General features: G+C 41.0%; 1 protein-coding gene across 6 annotated transcripts; it reads left to right on the top strand.

Moving 5' to 3' along the window:
• Positions 1-53: 53 nt before the first annotated feature.
• klhl17 (kelch-like family member 17) lies at positions 54-14,796 on the top strand. 6 transcript variants are annotated; one of them, XM_069525995.1, is made up of 12 exons: positions 54-188; positions 2,498-2,756; positions 3,484-3,605; positions 3,728-3,949; positions 8,109-8,225; positions 8,357-8,570; positions 9,207-9,351; positions 9,672-9,839; positions 9,998-10,086; positions 10,232-10,305; positions 10,449-10,630; positions 12,495-14,796. In XM_069525995.1, exons 2-12 carry the CDS (start codon positions 2,543-2,545, stop codon positions 12,721-12,723), a joined length of 1,776 nt encoding a protein of 591 aa, XP_069382096.1. In that variant the 5' UTR covers positions 54-188; positions 2,498-2,542; the 3' UTR covers positions 12,724-14,796. The 6 variants fall into 6 exon arrangements, with proteins under 6 accessions (XP_069382096.1, XP_019944839.1, XP_019944842.2 ...); XM_020089280.2 differs by having other exon boundaries at positions 3,478-3,605; XM_069525994.1 differs by lacking the exon at positions 54-188 and adding an exon at positions 799-974.
• The last annotated feature ends 6,478 nt before the right edge of the window (positions 14,797-21,274 follow it).

Raw genomic sequence — 21,274 nt, 5'->3', positions numbered from 1 at the left:
GGCGAGAACAAGCAGTGTTTTGATGCCACACGTGAGCTTCAAATGAAATAATCGGCTGCAGCGGAGTCAAGCAGACATATTTCACTTCTTCATGTTCGTGTCCGTCCTGTTACACGGTTACGAAGCTGGGTTCGCGTTCAAACAGGAAGAGAGCGGCGCTGTCACACCGACACCGACGACGACTGGTGGTGAGTTAAACTGCTGGTTTACATCCGTCTGTCACTGCAGAGCTAACGTGAGCTAAGCTAGTTAGCCCATACATAGAGTAACTTCAATGGTCATGGCTGTTATTTTTATTTTGATGATGGTCAAATGTTGGAAAGGTGCACACACACAAACACCGCTTTCACAAGTAGAACAATGTTATGCTTTATATATTATTGAGCGGTGTTCGCTCGGAGTTGGTTTGATTTAGTTATCGGGGCTAACCGAAGCGGCAGACGGTTCAGCTTCTAACCAATCGTGTCGCTTGTTATCGAAACCCCGCCTCTCGCTGTAGCGCAAATATATTAATCGAACGCACTTCCGGACTCTGGCTAGACAAAAAGAAGAGGGGCGCTTAAGGTCGACCGCGTCGCGTCACATAATAAACAAATGTAAATTGTGTAAAAGGTCGACATGTGCGCCTATGGAGCCTCCTGTTTCTAACATGTCAACCTCTGCCCCCCCCCACAGTTTATTTTTTCAACATCATGAGCAGCGATGCTACTCTGTCATCCCGTAGCTCCAGCTCCACCTTAACAAACCGATGTCAGCGTTCATGCAGTTTTTTTGCATTGACGTCAACCATATACAGCCATACAGCAGAAAACAGAGGCTCCCTTCACATGTCGTGTGTCTGAGTCAGAGTATGGACAGATAGTCAGACACTGGGGGCCACTTTCAAACCCGATCTGACTGCGACAGCCGCACATTTATCTGCCATCACCTGGAGGAAGACACTGAATCCAAGGATCACCTCAACACAGCCACCGGTAAAAAACTGACACATCCATTCTCTGTGCTGCAGCTGCTGATAGCTGCTGTTATTCAAAATAGATGGAGTGGGGGTTGGGGGGGTTCTTCAGATCACACAAGGAGGCTGATGTATGAAGAGAAACATCCCTCACACTGACAGAGATTACAGTGCATCCGACAAGATTGTTGCATGTGCATGTTTGCCACTGAGGCTTTGTGTGGATGTCAGCCAAGGGTTTTGAGCCAGAGAGGGGAGAGGAGATTTTAAGAGACAAGCCTGGGATGAGCAGGACCAGTGCTTCTCTCTGTTAGTGTTATCTGTGGTAATCGAGTTGTCACGCCTGCCCTCATCCTCCCTGTATCAGTGTCTCAATTGTCAGCATTGTCTCATGTTTTTTCCTCGGGCATGAGAGCAGATTGTTCCCTCATATATGGTCGGTGTGGTTTGTAGTCTATTGTGTTTTGGAAAATGGAACTCAAAGCTAGACGCCAGACAGCTGTTGAGACATTTGAGACGATGGTCGTCTGTGGGACAGTGTTTAGTTGAAAGAGTGGCTCTGGACAGATGACATTATTATGATGCACTGATCCTCAGTCAGTAGTCTGCTGGACTGAGGTATGTGAAACTTAACTTTGACACAATGAATAATTTGTTGCTGTGTCTCAGACTTTGAACTGCTCAATATTCCAATATTCGACTCATGAGGTTAGAGGCTGCTTTTTTGTTGAGTTTTTTAACATTGCGTTTCTGAAGCAGAAATGTATCTTTGTATTAACAATCATGTTGAGTAAATTTAAAATGAAAAGAAATCACAATTAAAGATCTACATCCAACTGCAGGATGGACTGGATATGTTAATAAATGTTCTATTTGGAAAGACTTCATCAGAGGAGCTGGGGGTACCTTGCTTGAAGTTCTTTAGGCATGTGATATTAATACTTTATTTGGGTTTACCTCAGAGCATCCTAAATATTCCTCAGACTGCAACGTCTTGCCGCGTGACGACGGTTATGCAATGTTCTGAAGTGGGTTCTCCATCCAAGAGCAAAGCAGCTGAGTGTACAAAGAAAAAAAAGAAAAGAAGCAAACTCAGGCTGCATACTCTTCTCCTCCTACCCTGCCTAACAGGGGCTGCAGCTGGGATAAGGAGGTGGTGGGAGTTGGCTGCTGATTGTCATGCAGTTAAACTTGTTAGAAGCCTGCATTGATTTGATTCCAGTTTAAGTAATAATTGCTGTTTTTGGCACACAATAATTACATTTAATCAGTTTTGACAATGAATCTCAAATAATCAGGCCAGCAATCACTTTTTTATGGCACTGATATTTCCATCATGCTGGTAGGCTTCATGTCTTAGCTGTCAAGATGGATGCTATAACAATAACTGTAGGTACAATGATTGCCCAGGACATCTGTCATAAAACTTGCATCCCTACAGATAGACTAAGCTCTTGCGACTTTTCTGATGACGAAAGACATTTTTGTAGGACGGTGACGTTGGCATTAACTGACTTTGAAACGGTTTTCTCGGGGTTTCAGTTGGCCAGAGTGTGGCCCAGGCCTGCGACCGCCACATCAGGCACCATGATGGAGGGGGGCATGCAGTTGCTCAACCGCGATGGGCACAGCATCTCGCACAACTCTAAGCGCCACTACCACGACTCCTTCGTGTCCATGAACAGGATGCGACAGCGTGGCCTGCTGTGTGACATTGTGCTCCATGTCTCCAACAAAGAAATCAAGGCACACAAAGTGGTGCTGGCATCCTGCAGCCCCTACTTCCACGCTATGTTTACCAGTAAGTTCAGTCCATCTTGTCCAGCTTGTCTAATTTATTCCTCTACACGTCGCCTGTCTCCACTTCACTTTGTGCTCTCATCCATGAAGCCCATCATCTTCATGACTCCGACATCAAACTGCACATACATTTGCACTGTTACTCATAGTTCGATGACAGGACAATTTGTGTGTGCAGTGAGTGCACCTCATCCTCCCAGCATCACCGCTTCCTTCCCCTCATCCTGTCTGTGGCACAGGTGGTCTGGTGATATGTGTGTTTGTCTCAGATTTCCTCCCGGTACTAGACCTTTGTTAGGGTACAATGAGTCTCCAGACAGTTAGTCTTCTGGCTCTGAGACTCACCTTCTGGACTACCTCTCATCTGACCCACTCACTAACTGTCCCATTTTAAGAGAAACCGTTGATCTTTTACTATCACCTAAATGGCAATGGTAGTTCTCCTGTAGTTGTGTTGGGATTTCTTCAAACTACCAGGAGATGGAACATGAACCTTCTGACCCACTGTTAAGCAGGAACATGCACATAGGACAAGAACGTATAGATTTAAACAACTGATCAAATGGAGAGCAACAAATTAACTGTGCTGATACTTGGCAGTTGAGCCATCTACATTAGGAGCTGCTGTGTGTGTCAGTATGATTGAACAGGGAGGCAATTATATCAGTCAATTTTTACGGCTTATAACTCTAGGAGAAATGTAACCGCTTTCATTGTGTGAGATGCAGATGAGATGTCAGAAAGTCGGCAGACCCACGTGACCCTTCATGACATTGACTCTCAGGCTTTGGAGCAGCTAGTCCAGTATGCCTACACAGCTGAGATTGTGGTTGGGGAAGGAAATGTGCAGGTAAGGCAGCTGATATCAGATTTATAGAACAAATTGTTGAATTAGACTTTTGCTTTGACCCCCCCCCTATCTACCATAAGATGCAATCAGACTCATGATGTATTTCCACCTGTAATTGCCAGACGTTGCTCCCAGCAGCAAGCCTGCTGCAGCTCAACGGGGTGCGGGACGCCTGCTGTAAATTCCTCCTCAGCCAGCTGGACCCCTCTAACTGCCTGGGCATCCGAGGCTTTGCTGACACGCACTCCTGCAGTGACCTGCTCAAGTCAGCACACAAGTATGTCCTGCAGCACTTTGTGGAGGTGTCCAAGACAGAAGAGTTCATGCTACTGCCACTGAAACAGGTAAGCATGCTACTTTTTCTGTCTCCTGCTGTGTCTTCTACAAGAAAGTACTTCATAGAAAACGTATTGGTGGCATGTTCATGGTGGGAAATAAACAGTTGTTGGTAAAGCTGTCTACTCGAAATTGCTTCTTGTGTTTGTTATACCTCTTTTACACAAAAATGAGCAGAGTCATTGGACCTGGGAGTTCATGCAGATTGTTTCCATTCTTATTGCAGACAAAAGCCAGATGTTAATGGTGAACATGGTAGACAAAACATTCCCAGATACGGCCTCGTCTGAGTTTACTTTGTGACAAATGGAATGAAAAGAAAACATGGAGTAATACCGAGAAGCATTTTATATTGACTTGTATCCTGGTTGAATTGTAACCATATAACCTTGACTATTGGCAAAGTTGTATCCAAATCATTTTTTCACCTCCCTACAGACTCACCTGAGAGAACACTCATTAGAAAACATCAGCTAGTCACTGATTCTTGTTGCTGCCATGGACTATTCAATCAGGCACAGGGGTGGAAATTCAATCTCAAAGGTGTTAGTACAGTAAACAGTAAACTACTGTAGTTCTGTTATCTTATTTAAATAATATGTAATTATAACCCCAGGTCTTCAACAATATTTCATGTCTCTGACACATTCTCCAAATATAGATGTTGCATCTCAAGTGAAAGGTGTCAGTTATGTAACCCCATGCAGGATAACGAAACATCAGGTGAAACAGGGTGCTACATAGCTTGCCTGTTAGTTTGTTTAGCAGCAACTGATCTACCCTCTCACAGGAAAATCACCAATAGTTCATATGTGTAGCTAAATAGCTAAAAGCATGCAGCAAATATGAATGACATTCTTAGTTCCCTGCATAATTAACATTAATGAAGTGGGAATTCATGTATTGAGTGAAGCACAGTGATTGACTGAGTGTGTTCATTTGTAATAGCATAACACATCAATGCCTTTTTCTATGGCTAACTTAGTGGAACACTAAAGTGATAAGACATCCCCATGATCTCACTGTGATTACATTGTGTCTAGACATCATCGACACTTAGTTTTTTGTCTTTTTGGAAGGGATTGATAATCTCGAGTCACTGCTGTATGCTACTTTAACACCTAGTTAACATGCAATCACAAAGTTATAATTGGCCAGCAAGCCCAGCTGATGTTAATCATCGAAGATTTGTTATACCCATGAAAATTGTGAGCAAAAATAAGCATCACAACACTTCTTCCTTTGTGCCATTTTTTATTATAGACTATATAATCTTATAGGAAGAGTTTATAAAAAAGAACCAAAATGTTATTGTGCCAAAGATACCCCTGTTGTTAAACAACTAATGTCCTGACAAGTGTATCTAGGTCAAGTTGGATTAAGAGCAAGATATTGTCATGATTGACACAACGGTTAGTGTTGATACTGTGAGGTAGAAAGTGTTGTTTTAAATTCTGCACAAGTGATTCACTAAAGACATTTATTAAAGTCTCGAAGCTTCTCCTTTTCCACCCTGAACACAATTTTCTATCCAAACTTTAAGGTTCCCTTAACCAATGTGTAACCCCTGATCCAGCTGCAGGGGTACGTCTATTCAATACACTGCGGTTGTCATGGAGACAAGCCGAGGCAAAGTCCCAGCCACTGTTTCCCATGTCAGTGTCCTCTCTGGCAACTCATGGGGGACTTGGTGGTGTGAAGTAGGTCTGCTGCTCTCTGTTCTGTTGTGTTGTTTTGTTCTTATGCCAGTATGTGCGTCTGTTTACACACCAGACAGAGTGTATTTTGTTGAGCTGTGATGTGGGATGAAATTAACTAGATTCAGGTTAGATTCAGTAAAAGCCATCAAGTGGAGCAGCCTTGGCCAGACGGTTGCTTGCTGGATTCCCAAACTAGCAGAATAAACTGCTGAAGTGGTCTTAAGCAAGGCACAGAAAACCAGCTTCTCATTAGGGTTGCCCAGCTGCCAGTAGATCAGACAGCGGCTGATTGTTAGTGAGTGTGAAGTGAGCGAGATAGTTCCTAAAATAAGAAAGCATTGTTTTCAGAGAAACTCCCCCGGATGAATAAAGGTTAAAGAAACAAAAAGGCACCGGTTGCTAAATGTAAACAAAGTGGTAGCTCCACCACCCAAAATCAACACACAGGACTGGGACCTGCCGTCACTGTAGATTGATTCACAGGTCTGGTGATGAGGGATTCATGTTCATTTTAACAGGAGGTTAACTGGCCCATGATTTCAAGTATCAAAACACTGCCCTACATTTTAAAATATACATTTAACTCGTCGGTTATGTGAATATTTCTGAGTGGTCATGAATAGGATGTTGTTAACAAAGTCTTCTTTCATTTTTAATTGTTTTGTTGTTTTTTTACGCTTTTGATTTTATAGACCTCAAAATAGCATACAAAACTAAAAGCCCTTTATTTTAGAGAGAAACTAGAATGGCTCTCAGTAGAGAACATACCTCTGTCAAGGCCCGGCAGTTTACTTAAATCCAATCTAGGTGCACCAAATTGAACACGCTCATAGATATCAGTTTCCTAGATATGACAGATTTCTTTTTTCTTTCCAAGATCCATGAATTATTTACTCGGAAAATTGTGAACACATTGAATAAGCTTCATCAAACAATGTTAAAGAAACTTTTAAAAAATGAATGGTTCCCCCCCTGAACCAGACCAGAAATTTTTTTTACAATTTTTTTACAATTTACAATTACTATTTTACAAACAGGGGAAAACATTGCAGAGGTAGAAAACATCATCTCTTTTATGAAACAGCGTCTGGGTTACGCAAATGTATGTTGGTTGAGCCATGTGAGGTTGGTATGAATAAAGTCGCGTTGAGAAGAACAGCTGCCAGCATCACTTCCCCATTATCATCTCACCTCTAAGAAGAAATCCCCACAGCACCAAAGAGACTGCTCCCTCAGGGTAAAACACAGAGCGTCACTCGCTCTGTCTGTGGCTTTCAAAGCCTCAAGACAGGATCTACAATGTGTGTGTGTGGGCGCAGTCCATTAAAGTTAAGAAGCATAAAGTCAGATTAAAAAGAGACCATTTTCTTTTATCCGTCCCCACTCTTCTGTTTTACTCTTTCTTTGGCTCTGCCACCCATTCTGTCTGCAGTTGTTCTGTGACTGTGATAAATCTTCAGCAGAGCTGCGTTTATATCCGGGCTGCTCTGAGCTCATGGAGCTGTGAAATATGCCCCATATTTCTTTCATTGTTCTGTGAAGGATGTGGAAAAGCATGACAGGATGTTCACTAGTTTACTTTGGTGATGCTTCAGAGATGTTGCATTACACGTGTGACATTTTGAAGAAAACAATGGATGAATGAATTCTTATTGCTGTGTGCATAGGTGTCTCATGCATCCAACCCTTTTCATTCAAACATTTGTTATTCATGCCGTCTTCCCTTTCTTTACATCTCTACATATATACACACTTTGACTGCAGGGTGGGGCAGCAGCAGTAGCAGTATTTCTCTGTGTGACTGTGGATTAGTGGAGACTGTAAACTGTTGCCCTGATCTGGCCAGGCAAGACAACAGCAGCAGTAGCAGCTGGCTGCTCTGGCCCCACCCAGGCCTGCCAGCTTTGGGTTGATCTGGGAATTGTGCCAACCAGCCACTGACTGCAGCACTCAGTCGTGCCACAGAAACACACACACATAATACTAACTTCAAATATATCACAGCACCACTACACACATAAAGACCTTACAGTGGCACACAAGCATTAATGCAAGAAAGGGTCAAAGTTAAAATGGTGCCTAAAATTATTTGTTTTGCTTTTTTTTTTCATTGATTCATTCAAATAGATTGGTTTCATTTTAAAACAATGAAGACAAGGCATAGTGCCACCAATCAGTCAGGATAAAGAGTATCAGGTCAGGGGAGAGAGCAGAGAGGAGGAAGGAAGAGAGGCAACAGCTCAGCAGACAAATTTGGGTACAACATACAGAAACTAGCACTAGTTACAGCAACGCAATTTTCTTCCTGTGTTGACACAGATCTTTCACTGTCCTTTTTTTCATAAGCAAATGTTGCTGCAATGCGTTTTGGATGGTTCCAGTTGAATTAATGGCACTGTAGGTTTACATCTGATAAAGTTGTTTTTGTAAATATTGTGTAAAATCTGCTTTGTCCTCCCTCATCCAGGTCCTGGACTTGATCTCCAGTGACAATCTCAATGTGCCATCTGAGGAGGAAGTGTACCGGTCCGTGTTGAGCTGGGTGAAACATGATATAGACGGACGCAGGCAACATGTACCATGGGTAAGACTGGTCCCATCTCACCAGAGATGATGTCTCAACTCTGAATTTTTCAGTATGACAATAATGTACTTAACACCCCTTTTCTCCATCCTAATCTGAATTGACCTCCCACCATTCTCTGTCCCTGTCAGCTGATGAAGTGTGTAAGGCTGCCACTGTTGAGGCGAGACTTTCTAATGAGCAATGTTGACACGGAGCTGCTGGTGCGTCATCATTCTGAGTGCAAGGACCTTCTGATCGAGGCCCTGAAGTACCACCTGATGCCTGAGCAGAGGGGCGTCCTCAGCAACAGCCGAACACGCCTGCGTCGCTGTGAGGGCGCCAGCCCCGTACTCTTTGCTGTTGGTCAGTGTGGTACCCACCAGAGTGCACTTTGGCAACACATCCCATGTCACTCAGAAACTATAAGAATAGAGTATTATGTCGCTGGGGGATAAAAATGGTGAAATAATTATATTGAAATCTGATGGTCTGGTAGTTTTGCAGTATTGTATCATGTAGTCATGTATCGTGGATGTTATACAATGTGTTTCAAAAACAAAAGCGAGAAATTTGATTCACCACGAGATTTGAATGAAACAAGCACTGAAAGCCACTTCCTGCTTTTCTATCATATCTAGATGTGTTTTTCTACATAGAGATATCACTCGTTTTTTTAGTTTAGTTGTTTGACAAAGAGTCAGTTTAATGTAGTTAGTGATGTTTTTCATGCTGAAGCCTTGCATAATCCCAAATCCCCTCACAACTAAATCTTAGCAATTCAAGTACAGTTCCTTATTTTAAGTGTAAGAACTTTAATTTGCAATTACAACATACTTGTGTGCAGTTTATGAAAATATCATCATCCATTAATTCTAAGCCAGGACTCTTTGTGGGACTCCTGACAACCTAACAACAATCCCTCTGAAATGATCCCACACTTTGGCCTCAACCTCTTTACTGCTTGATGTTAAAATGTGGTTTTGTTGCTGTGTGTCCCAGGTGGTGGTAGCTTGTTTGCCATCCATGGAGACTGTGAGGCTTATGACACCAGGACAGACCGCTGGCACATGGTGGCGTCCATGTCCACTCGGCGGGCACGGGTGGGCGTGGCAGCTATTGGCAACAGACTCTATGCTGTAGGAGGGTGAGTGATGCGGCCATCTCATCACTTAATCAAACATAAAGTTGTTACGAACTAAACCTGACTTTTGTGAAGAAGATTGGCAGGTGGAATATTCGGATGTTTTGATCATTAAAAAAAAAAAACCTGAGTGATAGATATACAAAAGTTAAACAGCTGCTTCCTTCTGATAAGCCGTTGAAATGTTTCCTCTTTTAAAAATAGCTTATAAAGTCGACTGTTGTTCTGTTGCCATGCATATCATATTTCTTTATTTATAGCAGTATTTGCTATGTAAATCATCTAAACGCCTTTCTGATTGATTTACATCCAAATCTCCTCAGGTATGATGGCACCTCAGATCTTGCAACTGTGGAGTCTTACGACCCCATCACCAACTCCTGGCAGCCTGAGGTTTCCATGGGAACACGACGGAGCTGTTTGGGTGTAGCTGTACTACACGGCCTGCTGTACGCTGCAGGAGGTTATGATGGGGCTTCCTGTCTCAACAGGTACACACAGAAGATGAGAGTATGAAGCAGTGATTTAGTGCAGTGTTGTAGCTTTTTGTGTGTTTGCAAGACCAGATCTTAAACACAGTTCATTTATATAGTGCAGCTTTGCAGTATCATTATATTGAATACAACTAAGTGTTTTTCTCTTCTCTCAGTGCTGAGCGTTATGACCCTCTGACTAGTACATGGACCTCAATTGCTGCCATGAGCACCCGCAGAAGATATGTCCGAGTCGCAACTCTGGGTAGGAAATGCCAGAAAACACATTATCATGAACATACTGTTCAACTTAATGTATGTACGTATATCTGAAATCAAGGGGGAGTTGCTACATGCTATTCGAATCCTACTATTTACATTCTGAGTGTTTACTCCCTTTTCCCCTCCAGATAGCAGCTTGTACGCAGTGGGAGGTTATGACAGCTCCTCACATCTCGCAACAGTGGAGAAATATGACCCGCAGGTAAGTTGTATGCTGTTAAATTTAACATCAGAGTAAGATGCCTGTTGCCAGGTGTGGAATCTGAATGCGCAAGAAAACATATGGCATTATGGAGGAATGTATGAGCATGTGACCAATCCACTGTCTCTTGATCTGATGAACAGAGCAACACATGGACAGCCATCGCAAACATGCTGAGTCGGCGCAGCAGTGCCGGGGTGGCCGTGCTGGATGGCATGCTGTATGTCGCGGGAGGGAATGACGGCACCAGCTGCCTGAACTCGGTGGAGCGGTTCAACCCCAAGACCAACACCTGGGAGGGAGTGGCCCCCATGAACATACGCAGGTTAGTCTGGAATCTGGAGCCACAACTCACTTCCATATGAACAGTAATGTCAGGTCCAAGTGCAATTAAAAAGAAGTATGTCTTCACAGCAGCTTAAAGTACGATAAGGAAAGAATTTAAATTCGAAAATTCTAAAGAGAAATGCCACCAGAGCTGAGGAGAAAGCGGCTTGCAGCCTAATCTGTTTATCAAATTTAAACACTGCAAAAAATGAGCAGGCCCCTATTTCAGTCATCAAGCACCTTTATGTTAAAGTTACACAATTCCATTACTCATTTCAACTGTCAGCTTTACTTTTATTAGTAAAAAGATGTTGAGCGCGTCAGCTAAAAGATGTGAGGGCAGATGACATATGACAAAAGAGCTGGGGTGGATCCAGGAAATGTAATTGAGTAACACAACTAACACATGGTTGGCTTAGGTGGTTCTATGATTCCAAGTGCACAGAATTTAAAATTTAAAATTTCCATTGAAACAACACTGCAGTCTTTTCTGAGTTTGCCATAAGAAAACACCTACTGTGATTATTTTGCTCTGTGGAAAATCTTTGTGATCCAAGGGATGGGACTCAGGGCATTCTTTATTTTTCTACAACAGTAATTTCTTTGTTCCTGTTTTTTAGAAGATGATACTTGTCTCGCAGGTGATTGTCAAAGCAGGCTTGTCTATTAATGCAGGCTTGCATGCACACTGTGATACAGTGTAGACATCAGAGAGGGAGATGAAGCAGTCTGTGATTTTAGGACGCATCAGCAATTCAGATATTCCCCTGGCCCCTCACGCACGCACACACACAGCCTCTTTTTTAACACTATATTGCCATTAAGACACTTTGCTTATTTATATTGAACCAAACAAACCCGGTATGTTGTAGACCAAGTGTGTGATCTCTGATGCTGTGCCGTCGATCTGTAACTAGAGGCGTGATGTGTAACACAACAGTGTTTACACCTGTCCCGCCACACTCTCTTCAACACAGACGTTGATCCACCTCTGTGGCTTATGACCCGCCCTGTGCCTTTAATACAGAATGCGAGATCTAATAAAGGTGCATCATTCCTGCCACGAACAGACTGCGTTAAAGGGGCTAATGTCTGTGATGTTTCCAGGCTCCTGCAGTATACTGTTCCCATAAATAACTCATGTGTTAATCATCTTTGGGTGCTTTTCTTATCCAGTTGCTGAGAGGCTCCATTTACACAGACCAAACATCACACTGTGTTCACCGCTCACCTGTCACTCTAAAACACGCTTGGCACTAGCTGATGTAAAAATATTTACCGACTGTCTCTGTCAAACCAACCTTGATACTGTATATCTTGATAATCACTTAGACTTGGAGGAACAACAAATCATTCAATAAAGTTAAATTTCAGTTTTATTGTCTCTCCCAACTTTCAATGATCCTCTGCTATAATTAAGTTAAATAATTATTGATACCTTCTGGTGTCCTCAATCTGTATCACAGGATGATATCAGTCAGTCATTGTTCAATTTGTAAGACTCATACATCTCATATTAGAACATTTCTGTCACAATCTCTTTTGCAGTGGAATAGCCCATTATAAATTAAATGCAAAGCAAATTGCATTCAGTGTCAATCACCAAGCACAAATGTGTACTTGCACTCTGTAGCAAATCTATCCATCCATTATCTATACCACCACCTACAGACAATTCAGAGTCTCCAATTTACCTAACCTTATGGGTAATAAATGAACATTTATCAAAATGAAACAGAATACATTAAGATTATTATTCAGATGAGACAAACTGAAATTATTTGTAAAAATGTGCAGTAAGGCTGTAGAATACATGGAGAATATATATATTCTTAAAATCAGATTTTATTTTCTGTTTCCAGGAGCACCCATGACCTGGTGTCTATGGATGGCTGGTTATACGCAGTGGGAGGCAACGATGGCAGTTCCAGTCTCAACTCCATCGAGAAGTACAACCCGCGAAGCAACAAGTGGGTAGCGGCCTCCTGTATGTTCACACGCCGCAGTAGCGTGGGCGTGGCCGTGCTGGAGCTGCTGAACTTCCCACCGCCCTCCTCGCCCACCCTCTCGGTCTCCTCCACCAGCCTTTGACACGGGGTCACCACTTGGCTGAGCTCAGCCTCTGCTGCTACAGCCCAGGCTGGCTCTGGGAAGAGGCGCAACTGCTCAGTTTGAGATGGTGAGGAGGAATGGAGGATGGGAGTGAACAGGTGAATGGATGGGAGGGGGAAAGGAAAAAGGGTAAATGCCTGGTTTTGTTAATACAGTAAGCTCAATGATTAGTGGCACTCTTGGTAAAGATTTGCTGACCATTTCGTTTAAAAGTGCAACCCTAAATCAGAAAATCTATATGTAAATCTCAGAAAAATGGTCAAACCACTCTGGCTAATTTTTACCAAGTGCCAGTAATTCTCGAATGGACTCTGGATGCCTGAACGTCCATGGTACAGCTCCTCCATACAGATACCAGCTCCCTCTCTCTTCAAGATATTCCTGGATAAAGATGTGTGAACCTTGACCGCTCTTTCCTCAAGCTCCTGGTTTTTTTCCCCACCACTCATTGACACACTCATCATCAAACGTGGTGGGCACTTCTTCTGTCATGTGTGACGTAAATGTTTTGGGTTTGATGTTTCCGTCTTCTGCAAGATTTTTATTTCGATGATTTTGTAAAATGTATAAAAAAAGAGAAACAGAATGATTTTACTTTTGGAATGTAGAGTTCGATTGGTGAAACCATGCATGTTTACGTACCGGCATCAACTCCCTACGGGAGGACAAAATGTTGTAGCGCTGCCATGCCACACTAGGTGGCAGTCACAGGCAATGCTCTAAACCCTTCACACACTGCAAGAGAGCATGAAAACCAGCGACACAGAGAAGCTCGACCTCAGTTCTGCAAATGAGTTTGGATCCTTTTTTCATCCAAAAACAGAAGAATTATATTGAAGTGTATTTATTCATAAAATGTATAAATGATAATATATTCTGTTTTTAAAGATGCTTATAGAAGGACACAGATCAGACCTAAGCCTATTTAAGAGTGTTATTAATATATAAATGTATGTGTGTGATGTGCAAACCATCAATGGGAATGACAAAGAGAATGTCAGAGAGGGATTTGTGAGGTTTCTCCTGAGAGGACTGTTGCATTTGATATGCAGCATTTCATTTGCATTTCTTAATGTTTCTTCACTGCCACAAGCATGATCTCGCACTGCAACACATGTTTACTTCATATGTGCAAAAAGCTTCATCTGCTTGCACACCTATTGACCAGTCAATGAAAAGACTATGTTTTATTTAATTCTGTGTCTCTATTGCATTTAAAAAGACACAGAGCTGGATAAAATCATTGCATATGTGACAGCTTAAAATGCATAACCCAGCGAGTACTACTGTAGTTAACTTCAGTATACCAACACTTGACCAGGATCAGTCACGTGGTCGACACTTGGTGCTGTCATATTTCCCTCTACACTCCATCAAGTGTAGTGTCTTGTTTTATTACCTCATTTTTTAAATAGATCCAACTTGAACTACAAACAACTGTATAATTAACGGAAAATATACGGGCTAGAGAACCTGTGGTGGGTGATTTCCAATAATCACCACGGAACTTGCATTTTCTTAAATAAAAGGATCACATTATGAGTCTTATCTCAGTTAACAGTCAATACCTGGGTTCAGTTCAGTTCAGTTCATGTGAAGCGCAGTGATATTTTCATTCCAGACTTCCAAGAAGTTGCCTTTTTTTCTCTCCTTATTTTGAAGGATTTTGTTGATCTGGATCTGTTTACTTCTACTTTTTACATCTGTGCGTTAGAGCGGACCCAGTAGAATTGGGGCTATGATGGTCTTATGGAGATGCCGTTATTCTGTAAAGTCACCGTGAGACAGACTTAAAGACAAAAGGTGCACAAAACCACATAAGTCTTTGGCCTCCATTCTGCTGATTAAACTGTAAATAAAAAAGATAGCTAAAGTTATGGATGTGCAATTTCAATGTATCTGTTACTTTTTTTTGTTTGTGTTTAATGTGGTGATAATTGTTAATTTATGTTTATTTATGATTAACTTTAAAATATTGAATTTTGCACTATCAAAAAATGGAGCAATACTACACACTGTAAAAAAATGAAATAAAGTTGTTTTCAGATGTGATAACTTTGAATAGACACACACACACGCACACATATACTGATCAGTACAACGTTTGAAAGCATATTCTTTAACTGAAATGTATCTCCAAGTACTGCAAGCGTCTCACTGTGCTCACAACATGTCACTCTGGATAAGTGAGGCAGTTGAATGCCAAATGAAAACACATTAAAACACTCACGCACACTGAAAGCAGTGTCGCTACCAGTGTTTGTTGCTAGGCTCACTAAACACTGTTGCTTGGTACCTTCCCAACATACTCCTCTTTCACAGTGATCCAAGCAGACAGCTGAACACTCTCACTTTACCCTTCTTGACCTCAGTCACATGGCATTCACACCTGTGGCTGCCGCTGCATGTACTCGAACCTATGAACTCCCACTCTCAATACAAACAGGACTAATACAGTAAACAGAGCAAAATACTCCAGATTCGAAAGGTGGGAAATGTGCTACGACTGCACACAGCAGGTTTAACAGGACATCACATCTGTGCCACATGTTATGGTCGCACAAAGTGCAGCAGTTGTTTGTTGCTCTATTACAGAAATAGATAATGTGATTTGTTGATGCAGGGATCACGTGATTCTGTAGGAAGTTGACAGGAAGTTTTGCAGAATGAGATGAATTCATCAGAGAACAATGCATGAAGCCATTTACTCATATTCTGGAACATATACACAAGGGTTTGAGAAGTTTCATCGTTGGATCCTGTTCGTCATGTGTTACCATTGGCATCCAATGTAATAAAAATGAATTCAAGCTGACCACCGCCAACGTTCTCAAATTTAAGAGTCACATATCAAGCATGAGAGGAATAAGTGTATGAAACTAAAAGGATTTTTTCAGGAGTAGCCCACAATGTGTGCAAAGAGGGGTAAGGAATTTCTGACCGTCATCTGTGTTTGTGTGTCTCTACTTGCTCTAGCTGTGAGTCACCTCTGCTGCCATGAGGATGCTGATGAGTTTACAACTTGTCTATATGAATGTGCTCGCTCTGGAGGAGCTGCTGCAGCTGATCCCGGGGTGAGGGGTGGGGGGGCCGGTCAGTTCCTTCCCTCGGTCTTTGCAGCATTCCTGCCACTGGAGCCTCTCCTCTTTCCCCTGGTGTAAGCCGCTGCACAGCCCTTATCGAGCCATGGAGATGCAGAGGGACTGAAGTGTCATCGCACCGCTGCACCTACGAGAGAACAAACACTTCTCGACCTGCTACTTAAGATAAGGGCCGGTTTGTGATGGAAAATCTGTCAACCCCATCAAAACTATTTATCGCTGTGCAGCTCGCGGAAATGTGTTCTTAGCGGAAAATATTCTAAACCAGACACGGGAACACTTTGCAGAGCAATATGAACAATATGAATTACTGCAGATTCACACAAATGAATCATTAATCTGTGGGACTGCTAGCTAATTTTTCCTATTAAAATGAATGGACATTAACCACCTTTACAATTCAACTACATCTGCAGATTTTCAGCTAGAGATTTTATTTAAAGGTCCAGTGTGTAAGATTTAGGTGAAAGGGCTCTATTGGCAGAAATTGAATCTAAAATAATCTTAATGATGTTTTCACTAGTGTATTTCATCTAAATGGTACAAATTGTTGTTTTCTTTACTCTTGAATGAGACCTTTATATGTTAATACTTTGTATTAACATTAAGAGCGGCTCCTCTCTACACAGGCTGCCATTTTTTTTTTTACAGTAGTCCAGACTGGACAAACTAAACAGCTTTTGAGTTTTTATGACAACTGAAGGCTATCACAGGTTCTCCTCCATGTTTGGATAGGGGGGGTGAGGTGAGGGGTATTCAGCTGCAACATGCAACTTCACCACTAGATGTCACTAAATTCTACACACTGAACAGTTAAACGTAAAAGGGGCAGGTGACTTTCATCTATAAAGCTCTTGTTCCGCTTTTGGAATCTTGTGCAATTTTGGATTTATCACATTACTTTTAATGCTATTTTCATGACAGTTTAAGTATTAAATGGTTGTCTATGGGAGCAGGGTATAGTGGGAACAATGCGCCCAGCCTCAGGCTACCTGCTTTGCCCAGAAGGAAATAGTAATCATCATGACAGCATGGGCATCCAGAAATTCAGCTAAACTAAGGTGGAGTGAGGGGTTGCATTTTTCCAAGTTTTGCAATAAGGGGAATCCTCAGTAAGACTTTTGAAACTTCTGATGCGGACCAATCACAGTCACAACTCACCATAATACAGTCACTCATTTATTCCCCCTACATTCAGTATATATGTTTGAGAAAAAGACTCTTGCTGCACAAAATCGGTAATCCGAATAGTATGAATAGTAATCCAGAGACACTGGCTGTTTGTTATGGCTATCTACTGTATCAGTGCCTTCAGAGATAAATCAACAGACGGTGAGCTGGTGTTTATCATGTTAGTGTGACCTGTAAAGAGACACAGCCTAAATAAAAGAAAAGAGACTTAGAGAAAGAAATGTCAACAGAAACACAGTGATTATCCAACAAGCACTTTGTTGTAAATGCTGAACTGTGTCCTTTTAACTACATCAAGTATCTCAGTCCATGTTTACATCGTCTGATTTCAAAGGGCATACATAAGATTGTAACTGCCCATTGACCTACTAGCTGTTGCTTTCCATTCCAAGTGCGGTTATTGGAAAATAAATTTAAAGTAAATGATAAAATACATTTATTTCCATACACATAGATACTGTATATCTACAGTATGTGCATAATTGTTGCCTCTTAATAAAAAAGAATCTTAGTTTAATAAGATCATATAAACTTGTAGTCTGTGACAAAAACAGGCATCTGTTCAGTTTAGAAACTGAAACATTTAAACTGACTTTGACTGATCTTGTCTTCAAAGTGGGGCCGAAGTCCAATTAAGAACCTATATGGTGGCCGTGTGTGAGAACTTTGGCACGTCAGAGTCTCCGTTGGACACCTGATGTTGGGGGCCTCGTATGCAGACTGCCTTTTAGTGGCCTGAGGTGTGACTTTAGCACCGCTGCTCTCACCCGCTGAGACTGGATAAACACAAATGAGTGACTTCTCGGGGAGAGCCAAAGTTCAACCCACCATACATGGTGGGAATGCCATTATGAAAATAGATTTGAGGTTTCTTCTTTTAAACAGATGCAATAAATCTCATAAAATGAAACAGGCGGGTTCAACTTTAAGGAAAATAAATATGAAGTATAATTTACTTTGGTTCAGTTGTAAAAGGTCTAAGGGGCTGGATGACATGGATATTATTTTGTGAGCAAAGGCCGAAACTGGAACATACCAAAATATAAAGTCATTATTTTTAACGATGTGGGTTATTGTTAGGAAACAGCTCATTCAGGAATCATCGGCCCCACCATATGAGATGTGATGGGAAAATGAATGGGCTGTTTGTCTGCTGTTGCTTTTGGCAAATGTACCTGGTATTTCCCCTTCCCGTTGAGCAATGTGACAAAGAACTGTGGGATTGAGATCTGCTGCCGTGAACTTACCCACAGAGTGAGGTGTGTAACAACAGGCACATTACCTACTATTTAAACTGAAGTTGATGTTGTCCTGTAAAAGGTTGGCAGAAGCTGGTTTGTATAATCCCACATGAAGAGTTCAACCACATTTACCAACAGTCACACTTGAAAGCTATGGGGGAGATGTGATCAATTTTAAAACTGGTGATACGACAAAGTAGGACTTCATGATTCTGCCTTCAGACTGAGGTGGTTTCAACATGGGCCAAGCACAAGATAAGTGAGAACAATTGTGAGAACAATCAATAGAAATGGAAATATGGAAATGGAATGGAAATGGAATAGAAGCATTCTAGTTTAACTTTTAAAAACATTAGTGTCAGTTAAAACCTCTCCACATAGCGCTTTTTAAACTTCAACATGACTCGATTTAAGTTAACCATCAGATTGTCAAGTTTGAACTTGTAATTGAGTATTGTTTACAGAATTCATTTCTTTTAGCATAATTTTATATCTAGATACTATAAACTGAAGATGAATGGTGATGTGCTTGCATACAGCATGTGAGTAAATGCTCAATATACAGTATAATCACTTACATTAACATTTTAATATATTTATTATTATTTTTAGTTTGTTTGTTTGTTTGTCAACACGATTAAGCAAGAACTACCGGACGGATTACAACAAAACTTGGTGTTTCTTTAATTTTGCGAGATTAGGGAGGCGTTTTTCCACATTTTTCTAGATAATAATTCATGGATCGTTTAAAAAACGACAGATAATTTTGAGTGTGTACAATTTAGTGCAGTTAGACAATGTAAGGGAAGTACTGGGCTTTGGTGGAGGTATGTGCAGGACTGAGTCACATTTTAGGGAAAGATTTACCATTCTGGCATGTGACTTCATTATACAACCTTGGATTTCTCACAGTAAAAATTCCCTTGCTGTTTTTCTCTTAGCTGCTTTCTTCATGGAATACTGCGAAAGAGACATGACTCACCATGTCGGCTACGTGTATTATCAAGTTCATTTTACTGCTTTTTCTATGATGATCCACTTCCAGACAAGAAACCTGTTTTCAAATGATGACATCATGGGTTGAATTACAGGGACCATAGTGTAATCAGTTAGATTACTCAGTAAAAGAATCAGATTACTGTTAATGGATCCAAATTAGATAAAATACATAATCTTCAAACTGCTACAAGGACAATAGTTATTCAGATGGTCTCATTTACTTAAAGGTCCAGTGTGTAAGATTTAGGTGAAAGGGAACTGTTGGCAGAAATTTAATGTAGAATAATCCTCATGATGTTCTCACTAGTTCGTTTTATCTAAATTGTATGAACTGCAGTTTTCTATCTCCCAGAAAAGGCCCTTTATATTTAAATACTTTATATTTACATTGAGGGGACCCTCTCTACGGAGGCCGCCATGTTTTTTTTACATTAGTCCAGACTGGACAAACTAAACACCTTTTGAGTTTTTATGACAATTTAAGGCTACCACAATTTCTTTTTCATTTTTGGAAGGTGAGGTGAGAGGTGTTCAGCTGCAACATGCAATTTCAACACTAGATATCACCAAATTCTACACACTGTAACTTTAAGTCACATAAATTAAGCATTTTTGTGTTCAGCTTTAATGTCTGTAGAAATAGAATAAGATGATGTGAAGATGCACCTCTTAATCAAATATTTACCCTGTGTTAAAGCATAGTACATTACAGAGGAGCGTGAGCAATGTTAGCATTGTCCTGTATGAGAGTAAATAATTAGTAAGTGTCAGTTTCCTGAAACCATTTAATGGATTGAGTAAGTAACCTTTTCCAAGCCCAGGATCCTTGATAGTAAACATCCTACTGTCTCATAAAATGAAGTTGAATATGTGGACAGAAAAGACAAATATGCGGGCATGGTCCACGCTCCATTGATTAATGATTTCTTGATATTTAATCTGTTATTTAAATTGCTTGTATCATTTCTCCCTGTGATGCACTGAGTTTTGAAAAGTGCTAAATAAATAAAGTTTATTTTTGCCATTATTGTCATTATCGTTATTATTGTTATCTAAAGTATTTAAGTAACACCAAAATAAAACAAATCATTTACTCAAGAGAGGGTAAATAACCAATGATGATATAGATATTTTTCTCCTTAGAATTTCTATGACCTAAATTTGATATGCCATGTTGTGATTTTGGCCTTCACCTACACATCCGTTATAGTTTGAGTTTGTCACAAGATACTTATTACGTTAAAATAATTGTGTATTCTGAAGAAGTCAGACTCAGTGCCAATATTAGCTCAGGATTAGATCCATGTTTTACATTCATTTAAGTCACATGTAATTAAATCAGTTTTCTTCATTGATTAAACTACTGGACCTTTTCATTAGCTGTGGGATCAATCAAACAAAGAACAATCACACAAGCTGAAGAACAATAACAGTCCTGAAGTCTACAGTTGGTTGTTACCAGGATGATGTCTGTTGCTGCCTCGGGTGGATCCGTTTGAACAATCTGGTTGAGCAGGTTGGCAGCGAGGGGCCTGACATCGCAGCACACGTCGCATGATGACTATAGAGTGCAGCAGCTCAACACAGACAATGACCTAATTAATGAGCAAACATAAAACCATCACAAGGGTTTGACTCCTCCGTCTGACTGATAAGGCCACTTGGTACTGATCATTCAAATTAAACAAGGCTGGAAACTAGTGTGAGTAATCAAAGGTTTCAAAGGTTTCAAAGGTTTTATTTGTCATCTGCACAACAGATACAGCGTACATGTTGGCAATGAAAATCTTAAATCCCAGGCACCTCAAGCAACTCAACATGCAAGTGTCATAAAATAAGAGTAACTAAAAATACAAATAACATACACTAGTGTTAATCAATGCTGGAACCTAAAACCAACTCTTTTTCAAAAATGAATTCCTTAAATGTTTCAATGGGAATGGTTTGGTTGATGGGGTTGACTGTATGAATGAACTTTACACTACATTTGCAAGAATA

Source organism: Paralichthys olivaceus, chromosome 6 (assembly GCF_024713975.1).
Source record: "Paralichthys olivaceus isolate ysfri-2021 chromosome 6, ASM2471397v2, whole genome shotgun sequence".
NCBI lineage: Eukaryota > Metazoa > Chordata > Actinopteri > Pleuronectiformes > Paralichthyidae > Paralichthys > Paralichthys olivaceus.
The sequence above is the reverse complement of the archived record's forward strand: the minus strand, read 5'-3'. Positions and strand labels throughout refer to the sequence as shown.